Genomic DNA, 24,321 nt, shown 5'->3' with positions numbered 1-24,321 from the left:
TACACTGGTGCGTACGGTGTCGACCACACCTTGCTCTCGACTTTGTGTCACACAGCCAGCCAGCAGAATGCCTGTCAAAGATACCCCCAGCTTGAAGCAGAGGACACTGTTCTCCTTCTTAACACCTAAAAATAACCCAACTCGCTCAGATCCATCTCCGTCTTCTGCCAAAAGCCAGTCCACGTCCTCAAGCACCAGGCGGGTTGGCCAAGTTGAGCCCGCGAAACAGACGAGTTCAAAGCAGTCCCCAAATGCGAAATCAACCATACCTAGCGTGTCTTTTTCCAATAGCAGTCCATTCGATGCGGACTCGCCTTTGACCGAGGCTACCGACACCGATGGGCATGACACGCTCATGCTTGATGCTGATGAAACTGCCAGAACCACCCCAACAGTCAGTCAATACGTTGGTAGACAGGTGCCTCCTTTTACTGAAGGTCTTCTCAGCAGCCGATCAAGCGCAAGCTCGTAGCTGAAGACTCTGATGATGACATAGATCCCGCCATATTTGCTATTCCTCCTGCGAAAGCACCTGGCATGTTACTTGACCTTACCCAAACAGGCTATGGGCTCATTTATGTTGTCCAGTGAAGTCAACACGGAGTGCGAGGCCACTACAAAAAAAAAGACGATCCTCCCCTTCATCCTCCAAAACAGCACATGAGGATGCATTTGTTCCGTCGGAATCGGAACCTGAATCTGACTTCGTTGTGGATGAAGGAGAGTACGAGGCGCCGAAGAGATCGAAGGCCCGAGGCATTCCGAAAGGCGTTAAGGTCCGTGGTCATTGTCCTCCCCCCCTATATGCTGAATAAGCATGAGCAGCAACCTATGGCAAGCTCTTTGGGCCCAGATTCTTCGTCAGGCGAATTCAGCAGGGGTGGGGGGGGAAGCAATCAGTTCCTCACCGCGGCTGAGTTGAGAGCCCAAACATTCAGAGCACAGAAGAAGTCTCAAGAGGGTTACTTCGAGTTTTTAAAAGATGTCCACGATGTGCGTTCATCCCCATCGCCTCATGCAACGTCACTGAAAGTCGGTTCAGAAAACGGGTAAACGCCCTGGGGAAGACGGATATGATCCTCGCACAATTTTCATCCCAAAGAACGCGTGGGCCAGTTTTACCCCATTTGAGAAGCAGTTTTGGGAAATAAAGCAAAATCATTACGATACAGTAAGTTACATGTTACCAGTGGACACTACATTGATTCTGTCGTGCAGGTGCTTATGTTTCAAAAAGGCAAATTCTACGAACTGTATGAGCAGGACGCGGTGAGAGACCTACCGTTCTCTCCCGGCGAGTGATGCTGACATTGAACAGGAGATTGGTCATCGGGAATTTGACCTGAAACTCACCGATCGCGTAAAGATGAAGGTCCTGATATTGTTCTAGTGGCTTCTTGTGTTGTCCACTGACGGCAAACAGATGGTTGGCGTACCTGAGTCTTCGTTCAACTTTTGGGCAGCGAAATTTCTAGCCAAGGGCTACAAAGTTGGCCGCGTCGATCAAGTGGAAACTCAGCTTGGTGCAGAGATGAGGGTTGCAAAACATGGTAATTCTTCCGGGGGATCCGGCAAGGAAATCGTCAGACGAGAGTTGAACAAGGTTCTAACCAACGGGACTTTGGTCGATCCAGAACTCATGGTTGATGACGAAGCGGGGCATTGTGTCAGCATCAAGGTGAACTAGCTAACAAATGCTTTAACAACGCTGACAATGGATAGGAGGGGAAGAACAACACCTTCGGCATCTGCACTCTAGATGCAGCGACTGGAGAATTTAACTTGTGTTGCTTCGAGGATGATGCTTGCAAGACACGTCTCGAAACTGTAATGCGTCAATTGAGGCCAAAAGAGGTAGTGCACTGTACGGTACGTTCACGCGTCTCTTACATGGACGACTCATACTAATGATGCCCTAGGATAATCTGTCAATTTCGACCATTCGCTTGCTGAGGACTGTTGTACCGGGGTCTTGTCTGTGGACTGCACTGAAACCGTCTTTGGAGAGTTGGTCCTACGAGCGCACACTCGATGAGCTTGTGAACCTCTACCCTGCCACGCAGAATGATTCAAGCAGTGTCATTCAGGGGAGAGACTTAAGTGGACTACCACCTGCTATACGTACTGTCGTCACAGAGGTGACGGCTGTTGAGGCTTTGGGTGGCATGATCTGGTCAGCCCAATCTCTTCCTTTTGCATTCTTTCGACCTCAATGCAGTCAGGTATTTGGGTCAGCTCAACGTGGGGAAGGATCTTCTCACCATGCGCAACTTCAACATTTACGACCCCATGCGTCGTGGCATGGGTTTGGTCCTGGATGGCCAGACTTTAGCGCATATCGAGGTCCGTCAGCTCTGTGAGGCTCAAAGCTTTCGTCCTCAACCTCGTATAGGTCCTCGTCAACAGTGAAAGCACCGATGAAGGGACGCTCTTAAACCTCCTCAATCGTTGTGTGACCCCTTTTGGTAAACCCCTCTCAAGTTGTGAAAGCACTAACTCATACGAAGCCAGGGAAGCGCTTGTTCCGTATCTGGTTGTGCATGCCCCTCCGTGAAGTCAAGGCAATTAATGCACGGTCAGCGCTGTTAATCTGCATCAAGGCGCATCTCTAACAGTTAATGGTCAGATTAGATGCGGTGGATGATCTAATGAGCCGTCCATCATTTGAAGCGACTTTTGGAAAGCTCTCAAGAGGATTGCCAGATCTTGAACGAATGGTGTCACGTGTTCATGCAAGGACCTGCAAAACGAAGGACTTCGAGAAATTGATTGAAGTGTGTTATTTCTAATCCGAACCATCTCGCTGTGCTCACCCTGTCTCAGGCTTTTCGTCAGGTTCAAAGGGGCTTCTCTGATCTAGCTGAAGAGGCGGATGACTTCTCTTCTCGGAGTATAGGAGATCTTCTGAGCTCTGCGCCGGATCTTTCCCCCCACCTAAGGCATATTCAAGGCATGTACCATGTAAAGGGTACGACTACTTAAGTTGTCATATTTTCAAATTGGAACGCCGAACTGCTTCTAGATGATCTCCTGTATCCTGTTCAGGGAGCAGATTCGGATTACGAGCAAGTCCAGGCAGAGATTGATCGCTTGGAGGCAAGGCTTCAGGAAGATCTTGATAGCCTGAAGAAAAAACTCAAGTAAGTGCCCGAAGCATCATCCAACCTCACGTGCTAACAGGAACTGCAGCTTCAGCAATTTGGTCTACTGGCACAGCCCTCTGGGTACAAAGGTCTGTCGATCAAGCACATCCCGAATCCTTTCTCAGAGCTTGCGTAGGAGATCTACCTAGTCGAGGCCCCTTCGTCCTTCAAAGGTATACCCAAAGGCTGGACAAAAGGTGGTGGCACCAAGGCATGTTTTGTCAGTTTTGTTGATTAATGCCACTGTAACTCACTGGTTGTTTCCAGGCAGTGCACAGGTGGCAAGTGCCAGACCTCATGAGTACTATCCGAAAGCTTAAAGAAGCCCGGGAAACACTGAAAGAGGTCATCAAGCAATATAAATTGAAGCTGTTCAACGAGTTCGATCAAGACAGGGATATCTGGCTCCGTGCTGTCAGAGTCGTCGCTGAACTGGATTGCTTGTTCAGTCTTGCGAAAAGTTCACAAGCGTTGGGTGAACCTTCCTGTCGACCTCAATTTGTTGAATCGGATAATGCTTTCCTCGACTTTCAGCAACTCAGACATCCTGCTTTTCTCACAGACAGACCCTTCATTCCAAATGATGTCAAGCTTGGCGGTGACAAAGAGAAAATCATGTTGTTAACCGGGCCCAACATGGGTGGCAAGTCCACATTGATGCGCATGACAGCTGCAGGTGTGGTAAGCGGCGGTTCTTATTTCCTCCCGGGAGGAGCTGACGCGCTCAGATTATGGCTCAACTTGGGATGTACGTTCCCGCAGCATTTGCGAAGTTGGCACCGGTCGACGCTATTTTGACCCGTATGGGTGCATACGACAACATGTTCACCAACGCGAGCACGTTCAAAGTAGAATTAGATGAATGCTGTAAGATCCTGAGGGACGCTACTCCGCGATCCTTAGTCATTCTCGACGGTATGTTGGATCGCGTTGATCGTTGCGCATATGACTCATTCAAAGTCAGAGTTGGGCAGAGGTACTTCCACCTTCGTGGGTTTAAAACGTCAGCAACCTGGGTGTAGATGCTAATGACTTTCATTTCAGGATGGCATGGCAATCGCCGGAGTACATTCATTCGACACCCCAGAAGCTGATACTGACCGAGGACTGCAGGCTGTTCTACATCATCTTGCCACCCATACCCTTGCTTTATCTTGCTTCGCAACCCATTACTCCACGCTCACCGAGAAAAAGCATCCAAACATCAGGAATATGCACATGGGAACTACTGTTGATGAACATGAGCGGCAGGTATGTGGTTGAAGCAGATGACCATGATTAACGCTAACTTGAGAAAGCTGGTTTTCTTGTACAAATTGATAGATGGCGTGGCCACTTCTTCCTTCGGTACTCATGTGGCTAGTCTGGCTGGGGTACCGACAGCCGTAGTCGAACGCGCGGAAGAGATTTCGCGCGACTTTGCACATGAATTCGAAACGAAGATGGCCAGGCGGCGTATATCGTCGGTACCAATTGATCTTCAGGCCGACTTTGCATACCTCTTCAAGGTCGGTAACCGTTCAGTGAAGCTTGATGAAGACGCGGTCCGAGCCCGTGGAATCTTAACAATCATGGAACGGACCGCGGCAATGTACCTTTGATAGGTCACCATTATCTCACTCGCGTGCTCCGTGTCCATACTTATTTTTCTCTTTGGCAAAGACAAGCCAGAGCTGTACATTCATTTCGTCATACAGAAAATGAGTTCTGCTAATTGATTGTCAATTCCACCAGAGCATTGTCCTTCCTTATTTGATTACCACGAGGACGATTTCCATGATCCCTTGCCGCTTTTCAGCCCAGTCCTAATCTGGTCATGGATCTCACAGAGAACTGGACAAACTGATTCACGGACTCGGGTTTGGAACATAAAATCAACACGTACAATCGGTGTAGGCCATTCCGTCGTTGTTCTCGTCTTCGAAAAGCACATTGCTGAACTCCAACTCGGCCGCATCCAAGTTCTGCCGTGCGATGAGCAAAGGCACTTGTCTACCTCGTCGATAAGCCAGGAATTCAAGTAGATGCTTGACCTGTTGTGATAGGAGCGTAGGCAACGAAGGTAGTGGAGTCTAGGCTGAGCTCAATAGCTGTACGCATCCTTCAAACATATATCACCTTCGAAACATTCAGAAAATCGTCAACGTCGAACAGATCTCGCATCACTACGTCAACTGCGGCCCCACCGACCCACAGGACATTGATTTCTCCATCATCTAGGGGTGTTTTTCAGTAGATGCATCAGGAATGTATGATGTCCGCTGACCTATCAAGTACAACCCGCCAGACTCCATCCAAAGATAGCTCAGTCGCATTGGGGCTGGCGGATGAATGCGACCATCCGATCCAGGCATGAGCGCTGTAGATTCCAGATCATGCAATGCATATAGCTTAGGATATATACTGTTGATGAGCGATGGTATCGGCATTGAAAGAAGCTGCCAGCGGCTGTGACACCGAACGTCCGAGATAACGTTTAAACCTTCATATATGATCAATCAATAGAATGTAACAAAATGGGTGCCATGCGCACCCTTGAGGGCCTTGGATTTAATCAGACACAATATAAATACTGGTAGCGTCTTCAGTGCCTCAGGAAGTATGAGCTGTGCCATCTCATGTAAGCGTTGTTGTGCAGAACGCAAAGAGAGGTACGAACTTGTGTTGGTGCCGTTGCCGCAGAGCAGTTCACTCGATAGGCGAAAAGGGCCAGGACGCATTGCTCCACAAGGTTCTTTTTAATCTCAGGTAAATTCCTCCTACCGATCTGCACGGCGCCTGCATCACATCAGACAATTGTGTACTGCAGCACGCAAATATACTGACTCAATTTCGAGAGTAAGCTCAGTCCTGCAGTCAAATCGGCTCTCGCGAATATGTCTCCTATCAATGATTTGACATCCATTGCTAAGTTTTGACAACGGACGCGACGTCGGCCATCCCTCGTGGTGTACAATGTCGCGCATTGAAGATACGCAGTGGAATCAGGGGTAAGACCGCTGGTGTGTTTGAGCTCTGCTGCGAAGCAACTCGACCCATGCATAATTGCGTAAGCAGGCGAAGTGGCATCAGCAGAGTAGAAGGCTCCATGACATGCGGTGACTCGCAATCCTTCGATATCATCAGCTTTCCATCCAAACCCCATAAACAGAAGTACCGTTCGTGCATCGAACTTTGATTGTGACATCATAACAAGTGAAACTTCGCATGATGTGCCTTAATTCTGAAGCCAGGGCTGTACTGTCCCTACTTGGTTCAAATCTTGGATGGAAAAAGATGCGACCACCAGTCGATTCACAAAGTGTTCCTAATTTTCATCAGGTTGTATTCATGTGAGACAAAGTCAACCCACCTATGCTTGCAAGGTCCATCGGACTTTGTGAAGCAGCGAATACATCGACCGCGAGACCAGCTTGAGCGCATTTTTCTGCTAAATTCGGCCAGAAAATGTCATGTGGCCGAAAAAGTATCTTTTCATCTTTCGTTCCCACTAGCTGCGTTTCATCACGTCTCATACATACCCCGGCACCTGTCGTAACCAATCCGGCAGTAAAAAGTATGAGATGGCCACCGGTTCCTCCCTGGTCACAGTGAGTCTCACTGAGAGAAACAGAACTAAATGAAGATACCATTGCAGACAGGATGGCGTTGACCACAGATCCTGTGGCACATAAAGACGATGCATGGTCCAGGGGTTGATGAGCAATCATGTTTAGCGCGCATTCGATATGAGTTCTGTCACTCTGCGTAAATCCATCTCCATGCGCTGTTAATCAGAATCCCTCACCTAGACTTGTCTGGATCTACAAACCAGTTCTGCTCTAAAGGCACAAAGGCATCCTCCACGTCAGAGACAACCAATAGTGTCGGTCCTTGCAGGGCTGGCTTTCCTCGAAGAGGAGAAACAGCTGTAAGTATTATTATATCGAGCGTTGCTAGATAATCTTACTGAGAGATGGAAGAACTGCAGAGTATCGGAGTACGTCAAAAAAGCTACCTTGCATCCCTCTCCACGCGGAAAGGCCGCCTTCGCTAATGGGTCGCTCACATTCCCATAGAGCATTTCACGCAGCGCGCATATAGCGGATGCTAAGAATCCGGATCGAATTGAATCTGCTCCGGCATCCAGAGCAAAAATGTGACGAGCTGGTTCTGGAGCACGAATTCGCGAGTTGACTGTAGGTCGCAGAAAAGTTGTTAGATCGTTGAGATCAACGCTCCTGTGCCGAGTGGAAGTTGGAGATGTGGACTTGTCAATTAGATCAAGGGGATGATGCCGAGCAAAGTACTCGCTAGTTACGGCAAAGTCGACCGTGCCTCTCTGCAGTTCCAAGCGATTTGCATAGTCTTGGCGACGTTGAGCGGAATCCAGGTGACTGAAATATGACGGATGCGCTATGCAAGAACTGATCACCGAGAACTTCACTCCTTGAGTACTAGCTTACTGTCGGTTAATGCTCTGCACATATTACACCTCCATCGCTGACCACCGTCTACCCATTCGACAAATGGGTTTATATATCCCTGACAATGCCCACACCGCGGTGGACCAGCCTCTCCACAATCAACAACAGGTACACCTTCTTCATCAGGATGCAAAGGTGCAAATGGTTGGATCACGGCTCCAAGGGGCCATTCGCAGGCTGCAGCAAGATCGGCGCTGTGCGGAACCGCGTAGGAAGTGAGTCTAATGAATCGCGGGGAAGCGTTGCCTGTCAGGGGTATGCTTAGCATCGACCTCATCGGATGTGGGTGATCAATACCTTGGTCAATAGCAACGTAGTCCGAAGTCGCGAGAGGCGGTTGCTCACTTGAGAGCGTATAAAATGGTCTGTTGGACCAGGTTCGCTGATCAGTTTCCTGCACGACTGTTGGAGATGGGATGTTGTGGGGATCAATGGGAGACCGCAATCCCCTGAAACGGCGGCCAGCACTATGTGGTGGTGCCGATATAGGTGTCGAGGGATCCACAGACCTGCCCGGCATCGAGTTGTAAAAGCAGGGAGTTCGTTTGACAGTGGATGACGATTAGAAGACACGAACTGACGACCCTTGTTCGCGGGAAGCAACACTTTCATTGGAAACTTCCGGCACACCCCGTTCTTTCGCAGAGGACGTTTGTTACATTGCAAGAGGCATGGTTTACGTTACAGCTAATTCAAGATGCGGGGTATCACAGTACATGGCATGAGGCACGGTGAGCGGGGATATAACAATTTATCACATCGAATCGCGCATTATCTCCTCATATATAAGAACTGTCATTACCATCAGAACTGACGAGCAATTGGAAATCAAAGTAAACCGCGACAAACCTTTGAGCTGCTCCTTATTGAGGGGCTCTTTCGTGTAATCGAAGTCGAAGAAAGACGGATCAAGCGGCTCCGCATCAGGCTCATCGGTAGGGTCATGGTAAGGCTGGAAACGAAATTAGAGAGACAGGTTTCGAACCCTCTCAAAGACTGATACTCACCTCTAGGTATGGATGTCCCAGCGCCTCCTCAACTGTAACTCGCATCTTCGGATTGAATGTAAGGCAGCGTTCCATTAAGTCAACAGCCAGGGGGTTTGCATTCGGAAAGAGTTGTGTGAATGGCTTCTTCTTCCTAAAAGGGAGTGCACGAATATACTCTCTACTCCTCAAGCTGGTGATGGCGTAAAAGTCATCGAGACTCGGCGTCCCAAGAACGTCCAGAATGATGGACAATTGGTGGTGATAGTCCCGTCCTGGGAACAAGGGCTTACCGCTCAGCATCTCCGCTAGCACGCATCCAACCGACCAAACGTCAATAGCACGAGTATATTCTTTGAATGTCAGCATGACCTCCGGGGCTCTGTACCATCTTGTAGCAACATATTCGGTCATGAATGTGGCGGCATCAAGCTGAACACCAGGCGGGGGGGAAGCAGACCGTGCTAGACCAAAATCACATATCTTCGAGACCATATAAGCTACAGACACCGCCAGGCAATAAATTTGCATACTTTGAGGTCGCAATTAGCATTCAACAGAAGATTCGACGGTTTGAGATCTCGATGTAGAACGTTGGCCGAATGAAGGGCTTTCAGACCCCGCAAAGTTTGGTAGATGAAATATTGACAATGATCATCTGAGAGTTCCTGAGTACGGATGACGCGATGCATATCCGTCTCCATTAGCTCCTGAAACAATGGTTAGCAGGGAGAGACAGGGCAAGTCCACACATCGGCTTACCTGTATGAGGTACACTTCGTTGAAGCTCTCAAAGCTCTGCGGTCTCGTTATATCCAAAATAGAAATGATGTTCTCGTGCTTGAAATGCCGTAACAGTTTGATTTCTCTCAAAGTGCGAAGGCAGAACATCGAGTGATCGAATGGGGTTATCTTTTTGATCGCAACCCTCCCGCCAGTTCGAAGATCCACCGCAGAGCTGTTATCGAACGTCAGCAAGAAAAGGAAATGCATGGAACAGGCGTACTTACCACACGACGCCATAGGCTCCCTCGCCTAAGCTTGCTCAGCATTCATGTTTCGCATTCGTTGCAAGAATGCGCATACCAACTACTTCTTGGATCTGGTACTGCTCTCCAGGACGAAAGCTGCCCAAATCTCCGGCCGCAGCCATGATACGTCAACGGCGGATTTCTGAGGGTGATGGGGTTCGTGGTCGTTCAGAACAAAAGAGTGGATCAAGTATATAAGAAAAGGCCAAAACGTAGACAATGGGCTTTAGCACCGCCCATGCTCTGACAGTGTCGAAGCACCTCGCCACGCGGTGCACTTCTGTACAGCCGCCGACACGCGGCCACTAAGCTCTTTAATGCCACCGTGAGTAGATCTCAACAAGACTGAGTTACACATCTGTGCTGAACAACATAGCTCAGAAAGGACCGGATCACGATTCACTCGAGGGCTGTTGTTTGTTCGGATGTCGATCTTAAAGGAGACGTGACAATCGGCTCCAATACAGGTCAGATGAATTCCTGTGAGGTATCGCTTGAATGGGTATGAATTTCTGCAGTCGTTCACCCGAAGGTGACCATATATGCCATTGCTGGTCCTATCATCATTGGGTCTGGCTGTATCATAGAAGAAGGGGTTGTCATCGTGAACAAGTAAGTTGATAACATTTTCCTATTGATCAACGAAACAACCCCCGTCACCAGACACAAAGAGACTATGCGTATCGGTGATGAGAATCATCTTGAAATTAACTCCCGTAAAGTCTGAGCCTGCGATATTTCTATCGACTGAAACGCCGTGGCAGGAACCGAATCCCCATCCATCGGGAACTGCAACCTAATTGGAACACGAGCCAGAGTCCACCACACAGTTTCAATATCTTCATACTGTGTCATTCAGCCGGCTGTCATATTTTCACCGCCTATGCCAGAGCTTTTACCTGAGTACACCGTGGTCTACGGCGAAGGTGGTTCAGAACGTCGTACATGGAGTGGACAAGGGGCCGAGCAAGAGCGTGCTCTACGCCAGAAGCATGCGGAATATCTGCGGGAGTTGTTGCCTAAATTTAATCGTCAGAGGAAGGGAGATGTCGATTGAATAGAAGATGCAGGCCATTGGGCGTCCCTCGTTAATTACACATTAATGTTACATATGTATGGTCGCAGCGGAAGCAAGCGCTGCTCTTGCATGCAAATTGTTTGAAGTTCCTCAACGGCACACCTACATAGGACTACTGCTTTCTTGCATACTACCTCGAACAGCTCGCAGCGCCTCTGGTATTATTGCAGTATGAAACGGCGCGGAGTGGTGAGGTCTGTCCCACTTTCATGGCCCAGGGCTCTTGCGTCGGAAAAGGACTACAATCCCACTGTGCGTCAACGACGAGTTGGCGTTTGGCAGCTTGTTACTGCTCGGCTCACTGTCTCAGACCTTCCCACCTTTTCTGCAAATAAATGGTCCTCTATTCCTGTTTACTTCCGGCGTTTCCTCAGAGACTTGGTTCGAATTTCACCGCTCTGGCTTGCTCTCTGGATTCTGGGAAACGCGATGAATGCTCTAGTTCCAGCAGCCTCTATCTACTGTTCCTCTCAACTCCTTCTTATTGTTCAAAGGGCCGTAGAACAGGGGGATATTGATCAGAGAGATCTACTTTGGTATGCCTCAGCCCGAATAGTGTGCACTGTTTTTGGACGGCTCCTTCCTCACCTGGTGTAAACCTAGAATCTGTGTTCAACCACTGCTCACTCTCACGTTCTCTCAGGGATAATGTATGCGGTGCACGGCTTAATACCAAGATACAGGCCTTTTTTGAAGAGCATCTACTCTACGGTGGGTGAAGCGTTCGATCCTTGCGAGCTCAAACAGACATGTGATTCCCTGAATCAGCCCATTTACGATTGGATAATGTCACGTTCAGTGATCCCAAAGTTCAGCACGATTTAGCTCTTGTTTCACCATCCACATACAGCTCAGCGTGGCGTACTGTATCTGAATTCATTCGCATCGCATCGGTCCTGACTCAACTGCTCAGCCAACTCTCTGTGTTAGGAACAAGGCTGCAGCAGCAGAATGCAGGAGGTATCTATCTGATCCTTACTGTGGCAGCGCCGGCGCTGCAATGGCTCTCACGAGGTCGAAAGGGATACTGGACTTGGAGTGAGCAGACTTCCGCGTTGAATAATGAGTTGATATGAGAAGAAGTCGCAGATTTCTATGCAACATCTGATAACAATGATTATCTACGCTTACTTGGGTGAGGCCCGCCCCTCTCGCCTGACTGCTGAGCCGATTAAACTGTCCATCCAGATACCGAGAACTTGCCTACAAGGCTATGTATAGGGAGGAGATCGTAATGAATAACTTGCAGTCGTATGTACTTAAAAGTGCATCTCTACTTTCATGACAATATCAGTCGCTAATTAATCGCCGTATGTAGAAGCGCGAGAAATGAAGACCCGTCTCGGCGATTCGGCCCTTTCATTCAATCAGGCTGTGAAATTCCTACAGCGACCATCTCTCATTAGGCTTCTTGGACAAATGCTCTCCGAGGTCTGCCGAGATTCTCCACAGGTGAGCTGATGAATAAATCTGGCTCCACCACCTGGCTGAAACGAATCAGGTCCTGTTTGCTTTGAGTGCTCTGAACGCCCCGTCGATCTCCTTATCTGTTACTTGGCTCGCCCTTCTCCGGGAAACCGTCACTCCATTTCTGAGAAGATCATCAACCTAGCGAGCACCACGCAGGTAGCTCCAGCGTGTGCAGTTGCAACTGACGATAACATATGTACTGAATGCAGAGCTTGGAACAACACTTCGACTGCATTCGAATCTTGTACAGCTGCACGGACATTCAAAATCAAGTTCCTGATGGTGACGAAGAGATTTCAGACTTTCCAGGTGATCCCGCTGGATTGTCACTACAGTTCAAGTTCGTCTAACACTTGAGATCGAGCGGCAGATCTGACATGCAGCAGAAATGTCACCTTCAAATATCCACAAAGCAGCAAACTTGCCTTGGAGGGTGTGTCTTTCACGATTGAGCCGGGGCAACTCTGCGTTGTCGTTGGCCGCAACGGCAGCGGCAAGAGCAGCATCGTCAAGCTAATATCCCGGTTGTATGACTGCACGGGTGGTATGATCCTAGTGGAAAACCATCCCGTGCAGCAGTTTCGTTTGACGGCGTATCGTCGCCTTGTCTCCACCTTGCCTCAGGAGTTCACCTTCTTTCCGTTGACTGTGAGTTGACATCCTTCGAAAGGCATTCAAGGTGCCTGATGCTCAACAGGTGGCGGAAAACATTGGACTAGGTGATCCGGAACACGCAGAGGATCACGACCGCATCCTCAAGGCTGCCGAATCGGGGGGTGCCATTGAATTCATCGAGAGAGATTTAGCTGACGGGTTTAGGACCCGTTTGAAGGGCCCCAGTGCCTTTCATATTCATTCAGGCGATGATCGCTTCAGCCAGTGGGCCAACAAGGAAGTACAAAAGCATCGGGCCACAAGCCTCAGCGGAGGACAGTGGCAAAAGCTCGCCCTGTGAGTACGCGCCTATGCACATGACCCATGGGACATTCTGATGAAACTTCGACACAGTTCAAGAACATTCATGCGATCATCTGACGTGTGTAGGCTATTGTGCTACGATGAGCGTAACCACACAACCCTCACTTCGGTAATTGCCTACTAAAGTGTCTGTAGCATCTGCTTCTTTGGATCCTCTGGCGGAATACGGCAAGCTGTCAGATTCACTAGCGGCAAGAGATGATACTGATACTAAGTAGACCTTTTCCAACGGCTCCGCGATCTTCGCGGTAAGAAGACCATGCTCTTTGTGACGCATCGCTTTGGTCATTTAACCAGAACAGCCGACAAAATCATGTGAGTAGAGCGGATTCCACAGCAAACGTGAAGATGCTGATAAGACCACGGAAAGAGTAATGGAGGCTGGGCAGGTTCTTGAACAGGGCACACATTCCGACCTTTTGGCCAAGGAGGGCCTATATGCCCGCATGTATAACTCGCAGGCTATGGCGTTCTCTACCGTATAAACATATCACGCAAATGAAGGGTAGACGTCCGTGTCATTGTGTGTATCGAAGACAACCAGACAGCAGGTGTGAAGGGTCCCTCGAGGGCTCGACGGCGTCAATGTCTTCAATACGGAGTAATAATATACACTTGGTACAATCAACACATAGAGAAAGTCCCTGCAAAAGAACAACGACAGTGCAACCTGAGAATGAAAGAGAATGTGAGCCAATGCCAGGCTCCGCCCGCCCTCCATGTCGCTGCTAGCATGACGGAAGCCACACATCTATCTCTTTCTCGGAGCTCTATTACACGATCGTTCGTCGATCTCCGCCTTCATATTTGCATTCTCGTTGCGCTTTTGCTGGAATTCGTACTGGAAACTTGTGCTACGTGCGGTCTCCAGTTCCGTGAACAGGTTCGTGTTCGCGGAGACAAGCTCGGTGGAAGGTTGAATAGCCGTCTCCCCTGCATATGGTGTGATTTGGTAAATGAGTTCCGTTTGTCGACGCCTCGCTCGAACCGGGGCCGTCTCCATCCAGGGAGCCAACACGTCAAGGCTCGAATCAGGAGGCGCGTCCTCTTGCGGATAGAAACAGATAGTCACAGCCACGACACTTCTGTTCGGTGGCCCCATGTGACAGGAGACCCGGGAGGGAGTGCCGGTCGTTCCCGTGCGCGTCATTATTGACAGGACATTTTCACGTTCGACTTCATTCGGGATCCATTCATTCAGCATGCTTGTCCCGACCATTTCCCGCGCAGACCAGCCCACAGCTTCCAAGAATGAACTGATACCGGCACTGAGGAAATGTCCGTCCACCGAGGTTTTGCCCCAAACAGCACGCTCAACCATACCGCCCGTACGAGCGATAGTTGACCATGCCAAACGGGGCATCTCCCTCTTCCGTCCGGTCAGGACAATCGACTTTCGACCCTTGCCTTGCTCAACATACAAGCGTCCGTTGCATTCCAGCCAGATATAACCACTGTACTTTCTACGCACGCGCAACAGCAATTGGACAGGCTTGGCAGATGAAGCGGGTGATCGACTGCCAGCGTTTGTCACAGAATCCTCCGGCAGCGAGTGGGACGAATCTTTCAAATCACGGAGCACAGATACAATGTCTGAGGGGTGACAGATGTCAGAAATTGCTTTTCCCAGTAGATCGTCCTGAGAGTACTCCAAGATGCGAGTAACAGATGGAGACACGTAAAGGAAGTTGCCTTTGAGCGAAAGAACATGGATGAAATCTGGACACGCGATTCAGCGATAGCACAGGAATCACGTATAAAATAAAATACGAACCATCGGCATCCTCCAAGAGAAGATTGTGAAGCTCTTGCAGAACTTGCTCATCGGTGACTTGCGGGGATCCGATGGCACGTGAGGCCATGCTTTGAACCATGTTACGCATCTCAGGAGCGACGCCAGCTTCTTTGCGAAGATGTCGATCGTCGGTGAAGGAGGGTGGTAACGCTGAATAGTTGAACACGTACTTTCCGTTCTGCATTTCGTGGAGAATTGCATTGGGCTGCTCAACAAGATCCACTTGGAAACCAATATGATACACGATGTCCTCCGTATCGCCCCAAGAGATTGGCACAACAGAAACGAGGTTAATGAACGGCTGCCCCCCTTTACGATAGTTCAGAAGCGAAGCTTGACATTCCTTCTGAGCGGTTAACGATTTGCGTATGTGAGCGACGGCAGCTTGATCTGTGTATTGTCTCGCCGTGCCCTTGTAGACGACACCATTGGGTGATTGCAGAAAACGACAATTCCGACCTCGAACTTCATCCTGCGAGTAACCGGTAAGATTACAAAATGATGGTGAAGCGTAGACGATGGGCGAGTCGTAGCGGCGTATATCGACGACGGTAAAACTGCATGAAAAGTCGACTGGGCCAAGATTGATGATCGGGTTGGGTCGGTTAACCACTCGTGTGAGTATGCCGAGGATATCAAACCCTGAACTCGAATATAGACCAAACTGGCTCGTTGGATCAATAGGTAACTGCAGGCTTTGAAACGGATTGGCGGAAGTCCCGCTATGAGAATGCAATCCATTCGAAGGTAGGACTAGTGCCGGAGAATGATAGCTGCCAGGCGGCGAAGGGTCCTCCGAGGTCTGGGAGGACACCGACTTCATCCGTGCGGCGTCCGTGGGTTCTTGCCCATGGCGATAATTTTGGACGGCAGAGTAATCAAATGGTGCCGCGGACGCTGGTACGCGCTGGAATATTGGAGCACTGCTGTTGGTCGAGGGGTGCAATATCCTATACTTGGCCATCGGGATGCTTAGGCTGATGGTATAGTATGTTAAATGTGGAATGGTGGCAACCTTGGAGAAAACTGGCGTACTTTAGATTTGGTTTTGATGGACCCGCACTAGCTTGAAACCACGGCTGCTCCAATCCAAACCCACTCATATCGCTGCCGTGCAAAATGTCCGCTCCTCCACCCGGAGTGCCCATAGGACCGGTAAGAAAGCTGGGTATTTGGAATGCGACATCGTTTGAGAATGTGTTGGCACTAATGCCCAATGCTGAAGCAAGCTGAGTCCCGGATGACTCCTCTTCGGGATGCCCAACAGGGAAGGAGAGGGGGCGCATGAGCTCAGATTGATAATTAGACGGAGTTGTCATTGTCGAGGAGGATGGGTGCGAGTGTTCCAGAGACTGGTGAGGAGCACGATAACTAGGCGCCAAGACGCCATCTGCTGAGCCAGAGGCGAGGTAGAGTTGGGGAAATGCCTCCATGTGTGGTTGATATTTGAAAGCTCTGCAGTGTTGAGAGAGAAGATCACGGGGGTAGAGGGAGAGAGAGGGGGAGAGGGACGGGGAGACGAAGACGATGATCACGAAGACAAGGAAAGGAAGGTGACGAGAGGTCAGGTTCACCGGTGCACGAGGGCGGCCTTCCGCTATGTATGGCAAATGCGGTCCTAGCAGAATGTCTGTCGGACGTTTTTGGCGCTCTACCCGACTCGTCGTCGACGGGAAGACTGGTGGTTGACAGAAGCAGAGTGGATTTGTGCCCTCTTGCTTCCCCAGATACGATGAGCCGGAAGCAACGACAGGGATCAGGATCGAGCGCCTGCCTCATACCACAACAATCATCCGGCTTCCCCAACGCATACCTCTCTTTCCCATATGTCATCAGTATTAATTACCCCTCCCCCTGTACAGACCATTACCATCCTTTGCTTCCTCCACAACGGTGTGCATTTGGCCAAGCCTTGAATACCTCCCTCTTCACCCACAGGTCTCTCACCACTCTTGCGGAACCAGAGAGTCGAGCACTTCGGCGCTTATAACCCGCCATCCCTTGGACAATGAATCACCAGTACCCAAGACATGCTAACTTTTACTGGCCGATGCAGCGGAAGTGTGAATCCAGAGTTGATTCTTCGAAAACATTCCCTGCTGAAGAACGGGAAAATGTGGCTAGACTTCGTAAGCCATTCATAGTGTAGAAGGTACACTCTGGTTGCTGTCTGAAGTAGCATCGAGTTGCTCTATCCCCCAGTTTCCACCCGACGACGCCCATTGCATATAGGTGCGTGGAGATAGGAGGGATACATCAATTGACTGGTCAACTGGACCATTTCGCTATCTTGCTGGACACCGTGACATTGCTAAAGCGCAAATAGTCTACATACATCACACACGCAGCTGAAGACGCAAGTTCTGCTCCAGGTTTCCCTTGGGACGAATGAACTGCACATAAGCACCATCACTATGAAAGCGTGAGAGAATGCCACAGAGGAAAAAGGAATTGGCATACGGCATCATGCCCTTGTTGGCCTTCAGCGCCTCGTAATCCGTTCGGTCCACGTTAGTGAAGCCCCACTTGCGGGAAACGATTATTTTCTGACGGCCTGGGAACTGCGAATCACATTTAGCCAACGAGGACAACAATGTCAGATGCAGCTCACTTTGTATCGAGCACGCCTAAGCGCCTCTGTGACAACTGCGGCATTGGCGTCCTTGCAACGGATCGACATGATGATCTGGCCGATGTTCACACGCGCAACCGTCCCATATGGCTTGCCCCATGCACCACGCATGCCCGTCTGCAGCCTGTCGGCGCCAGCACAAGACAGCATCTTGTTGATGCGAATGACGTGGAATGGATGCACGCGCATGCGGAGATGGAACGCATCTTTCCCCGCAGTCTTCACGACGTGCTTGTTGGCACAGATACGAGCGGCTTCCAAAGCTTCAGACGAAAGTTGCTCATATTCGTCAGAGACCAGGTGCGCGCAGTAAGGGAACTCGTCGACGGAAGCCTTCTTGCGGCCAAGATCGTATATACGAATCTTCGGGGCACTTAGTTGCACGCAGCATGATTCGAAGAGTTTTTTCACTCACCTTGGGATCAGGCACACCGCGGTTGTACCTCGATTTAGGGTAGGGCTTGTTCTTGCAGTAGCGGTAACAACGAGCGGGACGGCGACCCATTTCTGTGCATCTGAGTGAGCAAACTGCATCCACGAACGGACAGCACAATCCAGCCCCAACAACCTCGAATTGTCGTGATTGCGACCTGGGTTGTGGACAGCAAGATGCGAGAATGCTTACTGTTGACGTGAATTGATTGTTGTTGAATACTGGGACAAGGAAACGATCGATGCTGCGAGCTGTCACTGCAGCTCCAAGATATATGGCTCGAGACAGGGGAAAGGATGAGCAAGCAGCCGGAAACAATTTTGCCTCCTTCCCCCCACCATCGGCGATTGGGTCTGACACACGATGAGTCGACACATGGGGTTCAGAATTAACGCCGATGACTACCACCCGAAAACTCTCAAGGTGAGTAAGACACCTGATACAGGACTATCCAGCAGGTTGAATCACGTCAGAAATGTCATCCGACAGGGTATTTATTTGCTGACGGATCCGCGACTAAGGAATGGAAACAAGTTTATGATCGGCTCATTTTGCCAATAGGCCTGGCCATTCCCTTACAGCCGACATTGCCTTCACCTCGAGGAATGTTGAGGACGACGGACGTGTAGCACAAGGAAGACACTGTGCGCGACTACACAACCCTGCCATACTTCATGTTACTAGTATACCCGCCCTCCTACGGTAATGCCTGATACTCGGTGTTTGGTTGGGATAGCCGGTGCATGGAAAGCCAATCATCATCACATACATACCAGCTGGCCGTGCACGTAGGTCAAACGTGCTGTATTCCCAGAGAGAGACCCCCTGCCACCTCATGGGAGAGAGGCGGGTGCCAACACAAGCTGCGTCGCCTGGACCGGATTCTGATGAATAACCGAGTTCAGGTGCATGTTGAACCTGATAGAGAGAGCGTCATTGGGGGGTGTACGCGAGTATAGAGGAGACAAGGCTGATGGATTGGAGGCAGAGGACCCTACTTTTACCAAATATTGAAAGATATTGATAACAAACCAAGATGATACTATCACCCTACCACTAACCCTAACCCTAACCTGCTGGATCATGGAATCCTAATGAGTACCCTAACACTACAAAAGCATAGGGGAGCACTCTCCCCTTTTTCAGAAAGTATGGAGGTAAATTGCCCTTGTCTGCACAAATGCTACCCCTACATAGATCTCAAGTACACTGAAGTGTCATATATTTCTAATGAACAAATCTGATATTCAAGTATTAGTCAGCTTACAATAGTCACACTGGACCATCGGTGAGGGTCTATACCAAGGCCCTTCCAGCAGCATGTGATACCCCTTCTAATCCTCTTTCCCCATTTTGTCATTCAAATGCTCCAATAAACATGTGTGGACAACCTCCATTTCCACCTTATCATAAGACATATCAAATGACCCAACTCCTGGTACTCTGCTACATGCATTATTTTTCAGCTTTCACTGACATAGGAGAGAGCAGCTAATAATGAATCCATACACACTTGTATCTGCTTACTGGGGGCAAACTCAAGAGAAAACTAGTATGAGGGTTGTTCATGGTTTTTCTCCTCAAGGTTCTTGGTTATGCATATATAAACCAATCTTCTTTGCTTGCCCTCTGCTTGCGAGGATATACATATTACTTGGTTGTTATGCAACCAGGGTGATCTTGGTGAGCCTCCTACTCTGAGTGATCATTATGCTGTGGTTTTTTTTCACCTGCATGGCTATTATGTGGTGCATTTGCTGGCAGACAGGGAAGTAGAGACCCTGTCATGATGGTCAACCACTTTCTTTTCTTTTGGGCCTTTTTTGGTCCATATGAAAAATCCTTTATCTGACTAGACCATCAGTGAGGGCCCATACTGAGGCCCTTTCACTGGTAGTAATCTGATTCCAGCTCTACTCTGCTGACAACAGTACAGTGATGAAGTATCACTCAGACATACTGGTAAGACCATTCTGTATTAGAGAAAATGTCAAAATACAGTTTTTTGGTGATGATGGTGCAGAGAGAGGAAAGGACACGGAAAAAGGTAGACTAGGGCCTAGCAACAGAAGCAAACCAAATAGATGAGTAAGGGGGACCCTTACAGCTGCCACCAACTATGTAATGCTGGGTCAACTGCAAGACCTCGATTCTGAGGCAGAGACCTGGACTAATGAGTGGAACACTGATTAGAGGAATGGAAAAATTCTCCATGTGGGTCTGATGGTTGTGCTTTCTTCATGGTGAGACAGGTATCAGCCTTGTGAGAGTACTTGGTCTAGCAGTCACCAAACACTGGACACTTCTCCATAGCTTTTAGGACATGATTTAGAATGTGTAAAAACCCGGCATGCCTTCATCCTGCTTACCAAGCAGCTTCTTGAAATGCCAAATGTTGTGCATAGATCTGCATCCAGTCTGCATAAACCCAAAATTATTTGCGGGGTCAGACCCCTCAGAATAATTTCTGGGACACATAAAATCAATCCAAATCAAATCTGCATGTGTCTTTAGCTCCTGCATCGCAAGAGGCTGTGCACACATGACCAGGATTGAGGAGAGATGCACAGCATTTACATTTTTATGGCTGTGGGGGTGCCCTTTTGCAGAGCCCCCCTTTTCTGCTTACAAATATGTTTACAATCATGAATCTATGTTTTAAGGGCTATGGAAAGGCACCCACCAATCCAAGTTGTAGGTAGAGTGAGAGGGGGGAGGGGGCAAGGTGGATACTTGGCAAGAATCTCTTGCCTTGATCTGATGAAGTGGGTAGATGTTAACATCTCCAGACAGCTCAGTAAGCACAGTCCAGTGCCTGATTAAAGACATGGTTGAAGTGCAGATTTTTCTTGCATATTGACTGAATGTAAGCAGTCATTTGGTGCAAGACATCTTGTTCCAACAATAGCACATTATAACTTTCACCTGTATTGGGTCTGGCACAGAAGAATAGCAGGGCCCAAACAAGAACCCAAAGAAAAGGATAGTCTGCAAATGATTATACTTAGTCAGGCTCTTGAGGCTTGCAACCACAAACTATATGAGCACAGCAGTTGTAACCCTCAGCCCTGATCTCTGAGGAAATTCTGAACCTACAAGCAGTTTATGAAGTCATCTCATTGTTGCAGAAGGTCCTCCTCTACCTTTTGAACACCATGCCATTACCTATAGCCAAATCATATCCACCCTGGGAGTCCCAGTAAAGACCTTGGATTCCACAATCCCCTGCTGGCCTGGATATTGATGTCAACCAGTACTCCATCAGGGGCTCCCAAATGTAAGTCATATTCCTGCACTTCCCACCTCCCAGGACTTGTTAGATCTTCAGTCTATTGCTGGTATCACATGCATCCCAGACTTTGCAGAATAGAGTACAACTTCCAACATTGGCAACTGGTGGCATAACATTGATCATCTTTCTCCATGGATCCATTTGTCATCTCCTTCCAGCTGAGTTTCCACCTGTCTGATTACTACTACAACAATTGGTTTGTCCTATGTTTGTGCATTGTATCATGTTGTCCTCACAGAGGAAGCTGTGTATTATTGATGACTCAGGTAGATGCAATCCTCTACTAGGAGGTCAGCCTGGAGGGCTTCACTGAGATCTTTGGGCACATTCCCATACTTCAGAAGGATATGGATGAGAAGCTGGGTGGGTTCTCCAGCTCTATTTGTGCAATGTCAAATATCCCAGTCAGTATTTTTGCTCCTCACCATGGAGACAAGGGGTGTATTGCAAGGAACACAATGAAGGGGCTGTTCATCCCACTGGGAGATAGATGGTCAGGTACACCTGCCACCTTCTGCTCAGTGTTCCTGGGTGGCCTTTATTGTTTTGTCTTTTTTTGAGAAAAAACAAAATCACATCCTCATGTCAAGCCGGCCCTGCGACCGTTCCTTCTGCTCACTACATCAAATGTGTACATTGATCTCATCACGGACGACATCTAAAGTGCATTTTGCGTCGGCTGAGCTCCATGCCACCCTCCAGAAAAAGTTTCTATGGTCTCTGCCCATCGTGTCTTAAATGGTGGCTTCCGTCCCGTCTGCAGCAGACACCTGGTCCTCCCATCAACTCCCAATTGTAATCCCATCCCAACCCCCACTGGAGCTTCCTGCCAATGCAGCGCGCTTGCTGTATATGCCCGCCTACCTGCGCTCGGTCGGACACACATGCGTACACCTCGTTGAAGAGTCAGGAAAAGAGCAGTTTCCACCTGCAGTCAGCCCTGGTCCTCGCCGGTCTGGTACCAAAGGCGCTTGAGTGTGGACCCGGAGAAGAGTTCGGCGAGCAAGACACCCATTCCACCTACAAAGGACACCTATTTTCCGTTTCCTTCCTGCCTAGGTCAGGCTTGGAGGTATGCACACCTTCTAAACTCCTCAGGTATTCGGAACACGCGAGCATTCACCCCCTTTTGACTCATGCACATCGTTCACTCTCCCCACCCTTGCGATGGTCCCCTCTGCCCCTGTCTATGCCCTCAGTCGGATACGCGTGGATGCACATCGCTGATTCGTCTCTTGCTTTGGCGCTCGGTTGGATGCGCCCTCTCACACATTCTGCAGGATCGCGGAAAGAGTAGTTTCACCCACCAATCTAGGTCCTTACCGGACCAGAGCTGCTCCAGTGGACTGAGACAATGGGGGATCAGAGGGTGCCGCTTTACACACTTGAACCGTAGCATGCCTGAGGAACCTTGGGCTCCAGGTGCAGGGCTAGGGAATGGGGGGAGGTCAATGGGCGGACCATTCATTGCTTTAATGGAGCTGTTAGTCCGACGTGGTTGGGCTTGCATGCAGCCTGTGCTCCTGTGTCGAGCCTTGATCATCGCACTTGCATGAAGCTGGCTAAGACGTTCATCCCCGAGTAGATCATGCTGAGTATGTTGGGTAAGCTAATTGGAAGATACGCAAGCCCCAACACCCGACAGCTCACGCTGTTTATAGGCCATTGTCTGGAGCAAAAGCTGTATTATGTGGTATGTACTGGTTACTCTAACGAGGGTCTCCTTCACGCCGAACGACTTTCCGTAGAGAGAGTTGAAGGTACTCGGCCTAACGGAGTCATGTTAGCTGAGATATATGTTCCTGTCTCACACATGACGCACAAGTTCGGCATTGTCACCCTTCAGCCTGCTCACCCAGTTATCTATCCACTGTGAATACAGATAAGACATTCGGGGACCAAGGTCCATTATCGCTCCCGTGAGCTCCTCGTTGGCGACTTTCAGACGATCAACGAAGGCATCACTATCTGAAGCACCGTCCAGCATGATGTCAGCTCGCAGCATCATGGCTTCGGGGGAAGAACGCAGAGTATTTCTCATGAGCTCTAAGAGATGACTGGTGAGAGATGGAACCAGGGGAGACGTGCAAATTCGTAAGAGATCATGCAGAGACTTGAACATTTCGATGACAGGTAAACCTGTGGTTGCGTCAATGAAGCGGGGGATAGTTGCTGGCCCGGCTCACTTTTTGTTGCACTGTCTATAACTGCTCTGACAACAGCTCCGTCCAAAACCTGTTGCCTAGCCTGATTATTTTCACCCGGTATACCGGGGGCATTCGCCCCGTCTTGAATGCCCAGAAGGTCCCATCTCCGTCGTAGTCCTTCTATGTACCCTAGCTCCATTTTGACGTATTCTGTCCATAGCTCTACGGATTCAGGGTTGAACCGTAGTCCACGCTGGAGGAGGGAGCGTGCCGAAGACGGCGATCCCTGCACGACTTCATGGGATGCGGAGAGTAGGGAGAGTGACGGTGCATTTGGGTGCAACTGTAAAGCGCTGGCACCGGGTGAGTCTGGTGCCATCCCGAGGACCTATCACTCACCGGGCGCAGAGCCGTCCCACGAGACCACGGGCACCGTTTTGTCTAGCGAGTTCTATATATTGCGTCCAAAGGCTCACGTCGGCTTTGAACTTGCGCACGGCTCGTTCAAAGATGTAATATTGCCTTCGTATGATTGCGTAGTCCGAAATACTTGGAACAAGCGATTTGATTTCTGCATACGCAGAGTGTCAGCCGTAAGGAAAAGGTGTGTCAGAGTGTGAAATGACCGACTCAATCTTTGCAGCCGCTTCCGCCGAAGTGCTTCAAGCCCCATTTCGTACTGGACGTAGCGCAAAAAATCGGCTCTGTCGGCGACTCTCCTCACGAGTGATGTTTCGAAAGCGGTTCTGCGTTTGACGATTCCCTTCACTTCGACAGGAGAAAAAAGTCCTTTCTTGACGAGATCCTTGAGTTCTGGGAGCATCTGCTCCTGATGGTATTGCACTTGCTCCATATTATCGCAAGTACATC

At 49.4% G+C, this 24,321-nt stretch overlaps 7 protein-coding genes across 7 annotated transcripts; 3 read left to right on the top strand and 4 right to left on the bottom strand.

Moving 5' to 3' along the window:
- The first annotated feature begins 39 nt into the window (after window positions 1–39).
- DACRYDRAFT_21918 (uncharacterized protein) lies at window positions 40–8,102 on the top strand. Its single transcript, XM_040772604.1, has 36 exons — window positions 40–394; window positions 448–535; window positions 589–776; window positions 826–993; window positions 1,043–1,171; window positions 1,219–1,269; window positions 1,319–1,372; window positions 1,424–1,678; window positions 1,723–1,869; window positions 1,920–2,173; window positions 2,223–2,343; window positions 2,393–2,465; window positions 2,512–2,575; window positions 2,627–2,774; window positions 2,824–2,968; window positions 3,023–3,140; window positions 3,190–3,232; window positions 3,280–3,354; window positions 3,411–3,824; window positions 3,872–4,058; window positions 4,108–4,133; window positions 4,188–4,208; window positions 4,257–4,394; window positions 4,442–4,976; window positions 5,029–5,215; window positions 5,262–5,359; window positions 5,410–5,625; window positions 5,677–5,749; window positions 5,803–5,921; window positions 5,970–6,254; window positions 6,301–6,450; window positions 6,496–6,724; window positions 6,773–6,880; window positions 6,933–7,033; window positions 7,093–7,857; window positions 7,909–8,102. The coding sequence occupies exons 4-24, from the start codon at window positions 832–834 to the stop codon at window positions 4,742–4,744; spliced, it is 2,928 nt and encodes a 975-aa protein (XP_040629074.1). The 5' UTR covers window positions 40–394; window positions 448–535; window positions 589–776; window positions 826–831; the 3' UTR covers window positions 4,745–4,976; window positions 5,029–5,215; window positions 5,262–5,359; window positions 5,410–5,625; window positions 5,677–5,749; window positions 5,803–5,921; window positions 5,970–6,254; window positions 6,301–6,450; window positions 6,496–6,724; window positions 6,773–6,880; window positions 6,933–7,033; window positions 7,093–7,857; window positions 7,909–8,102.
- A 164-nt stretch (window positions 8,103–8,266) lies between these two features.
- On the bottom strand, window positions 8,267–9,787 carry DACRYDRAFT_21916 (Pkinase-domain-containing protein). The gene is made up of 7 exons (XM_040772603.1): window positions 9,682–9,787; window positions 9,606–9,630; window positions 9,358–9,553; window positions 9,129–9,305; window positions 8,617–9,078; window positions 8,459–8,561; window positions 8,267–8,401 (listed from the first exon to the last, which is right to left on the bottom strand). Exons 1-7 carry the CDS (start codon window positions 9,746–9,748, stop codon window positions 8,364–8,366), a joined length of 1,068 nt encoding a protein of 355 aa, XP_040629073.1. The 5' UTR covers window positions 9,749–9,787; the 3' UTR covers window positions 8,267–8,363.
- Window positions 9,788–10,008: 221 nt separating this feature from the next.
- Window positions 10,009–10,683, top strand: DACRYDRAFT_51780 (trimeric LpxA-like protein; the record flags this gene model as incomplete). Its single annotated transcript, XM_040775057.1, has 4 exons — window positions 10,009–10,093; window positions 10,145–10,238; window positions 10,290–10,342; window positions 10,391–10,683. Coding segments are annotated over 4 exons (525 nt in total), but the record flags the coding sequence as incomplete, so codon positions are not given.
- A 1,694-nt stretch (window positions 10,684–12,377) lies between these two features.
- DACRYDRAFT_107111 (P-loop containing nucleoside triphosphate hydrolase protein) lies at window positions 12,378–13,637 on the top strand (the record flags this gene model as incomplete). The annotated part of the gene is made up of 6 exons (XM_040768411.1): window positions 12,378–12,514; window positions 12,561–12,822; window positions 12,872–13,125; window positions 13,183–13,214; window positions 13,371–13,467; window positions 13,523–13,637. 6 exons carry the CDS (start codon window positions 12,378–12,380, stop codon window positions 13,635–13,637), a joined length of 897 nt encoding a protein of 298 aa, XP_040629071.1.
- A 266-nt stretch (window positions 13,638–13,903) lies between these two features.
- Window positions 13,904–16,380, bottom strand: DACRYDRAFT_107110 (uncharacterized protein; the record flags this gene model as incomplete). The annotated part of the gene is made up of 3 exons (XM_040768410.1): window positions 13,904–14,871; window positions 14,927–15,924; window positions 15,983–16,380. 3 exons carry the CDS (start codon window positions 16,378–16,380, stop codon window positions 13,904–13,906), a joined length of 2,364 nt encoding a protein of 787 aa, XP_040629070.1.
- Window positions 16,381–17,283: 903 nt separating this feature from the next.
- Window positions 17,284–18,084, bottom strand: DACRYDRAFT_88643 (60S ribosomal protein L10; the record flags this gene model as incomplete). Its single annotated transcript, XM_040776869.1, has 4 exons — window positions 17,284–17,359; window positions 17,408–17,508; window positions 17,559–17,942; window positions 17,995–18,084. 4 exons carry the CDS (start codon window positions 18,082–18,084, stop codon window positions 17,284–17,286), a joined length of 651 nt encoding a protein of 216 aa, XP_040629069.1.
- A 4,929-nt stretch (window positions 18,085–23,013) lies between these two features.
- On the bottom strand, window positions 23,014–24,304 carry DACRYDRAFT_107108 (uncharacterized protein; the record flags this gene model as incomplete). The annotated part of the gene is made up of 5 exons (XM_040768409.1): window positions 23,014–23,073; window positions 23,127–23,443; window positions 23,491–23,804; window positions 23,851–24,022; window positions 24,082–24,304. 5 exons carry the CDS (start codon window positions 24,302–24,304, stop codon window positions 23,014–23,016), a joined length of 1,086 nt encoding a protein of 361 aa, XP_040629068.1.
- Window positions 24,305–24,321: the final 17 nt, after the last annotated feature.

Source organism: Dacryopinax primogenitus (assembly GCF_000292625.1).
Source record: "Dacryopinax primogenitus strain DJM-731 SS1 chromosome Unknown DACRYscaffold_8, whole genome shotgun sequence".
Classification (NCBI taxonomy): domain Eukaryota; kingdom Fungi; phylum Basidiomycota; class Dacrymycetes; order Dacrymycetales; family Dacrymycetaceae; genus Dacryopinax; species Dacryopinax primogenitus.
This window is presented reverse-complemented; position numbering and strand designations above follow the sequence as displayed.

Excerpts from the sequence above, each read along its gene's own strand:
- DACRYDRAFT_21918 (XM_040772604.1), top strand. The coding sequence starts at position 832 with ATGGCAAGCTCTTTGGGCCCAGATTCTTCGTCAGGCGAATTCAGCAGG. Across the intron at positions 1,270-1,318 it reads AACTGTATGAGCAGGACGCG|GAGATTGGTCATCGGGAATT; the intron begins GTGAGAGACCTA and ends GACATTGAACAG. Across the intron at positions 2,775-2,823 it reads ACTTCGAGAAATTGATTGAA|GCTTTTCGTCAGGTTCAAAG; the intron begins GTGTGTTATTTC and ends ACCCTGTCTCAG.
- DACRYDRAFT_21916 (XM_040772603.1), bottom strand. The coding sequence starts at position 9,748 with ATGGCTGCGGCCGGAGATTTGGGCAGCTTTCGTCCTGGAGAGCAGTAC. Across the intron at positions 9,554-9,605 it reads GGAGCCTATGGCGTCGTGTG|CTCTGCGGTGGATCTTCGAA; the intron begins GTAAGTACGCCT and ends GTTCGATAACAG. Across the intron at positions 8,402-8,458 it reads CAATAAGGAGCAGCTCAAAG|TTCTTATATATGAGGAGATA; the intron begins GTTTGTCGCGGT and ends TGGTAATGACAG.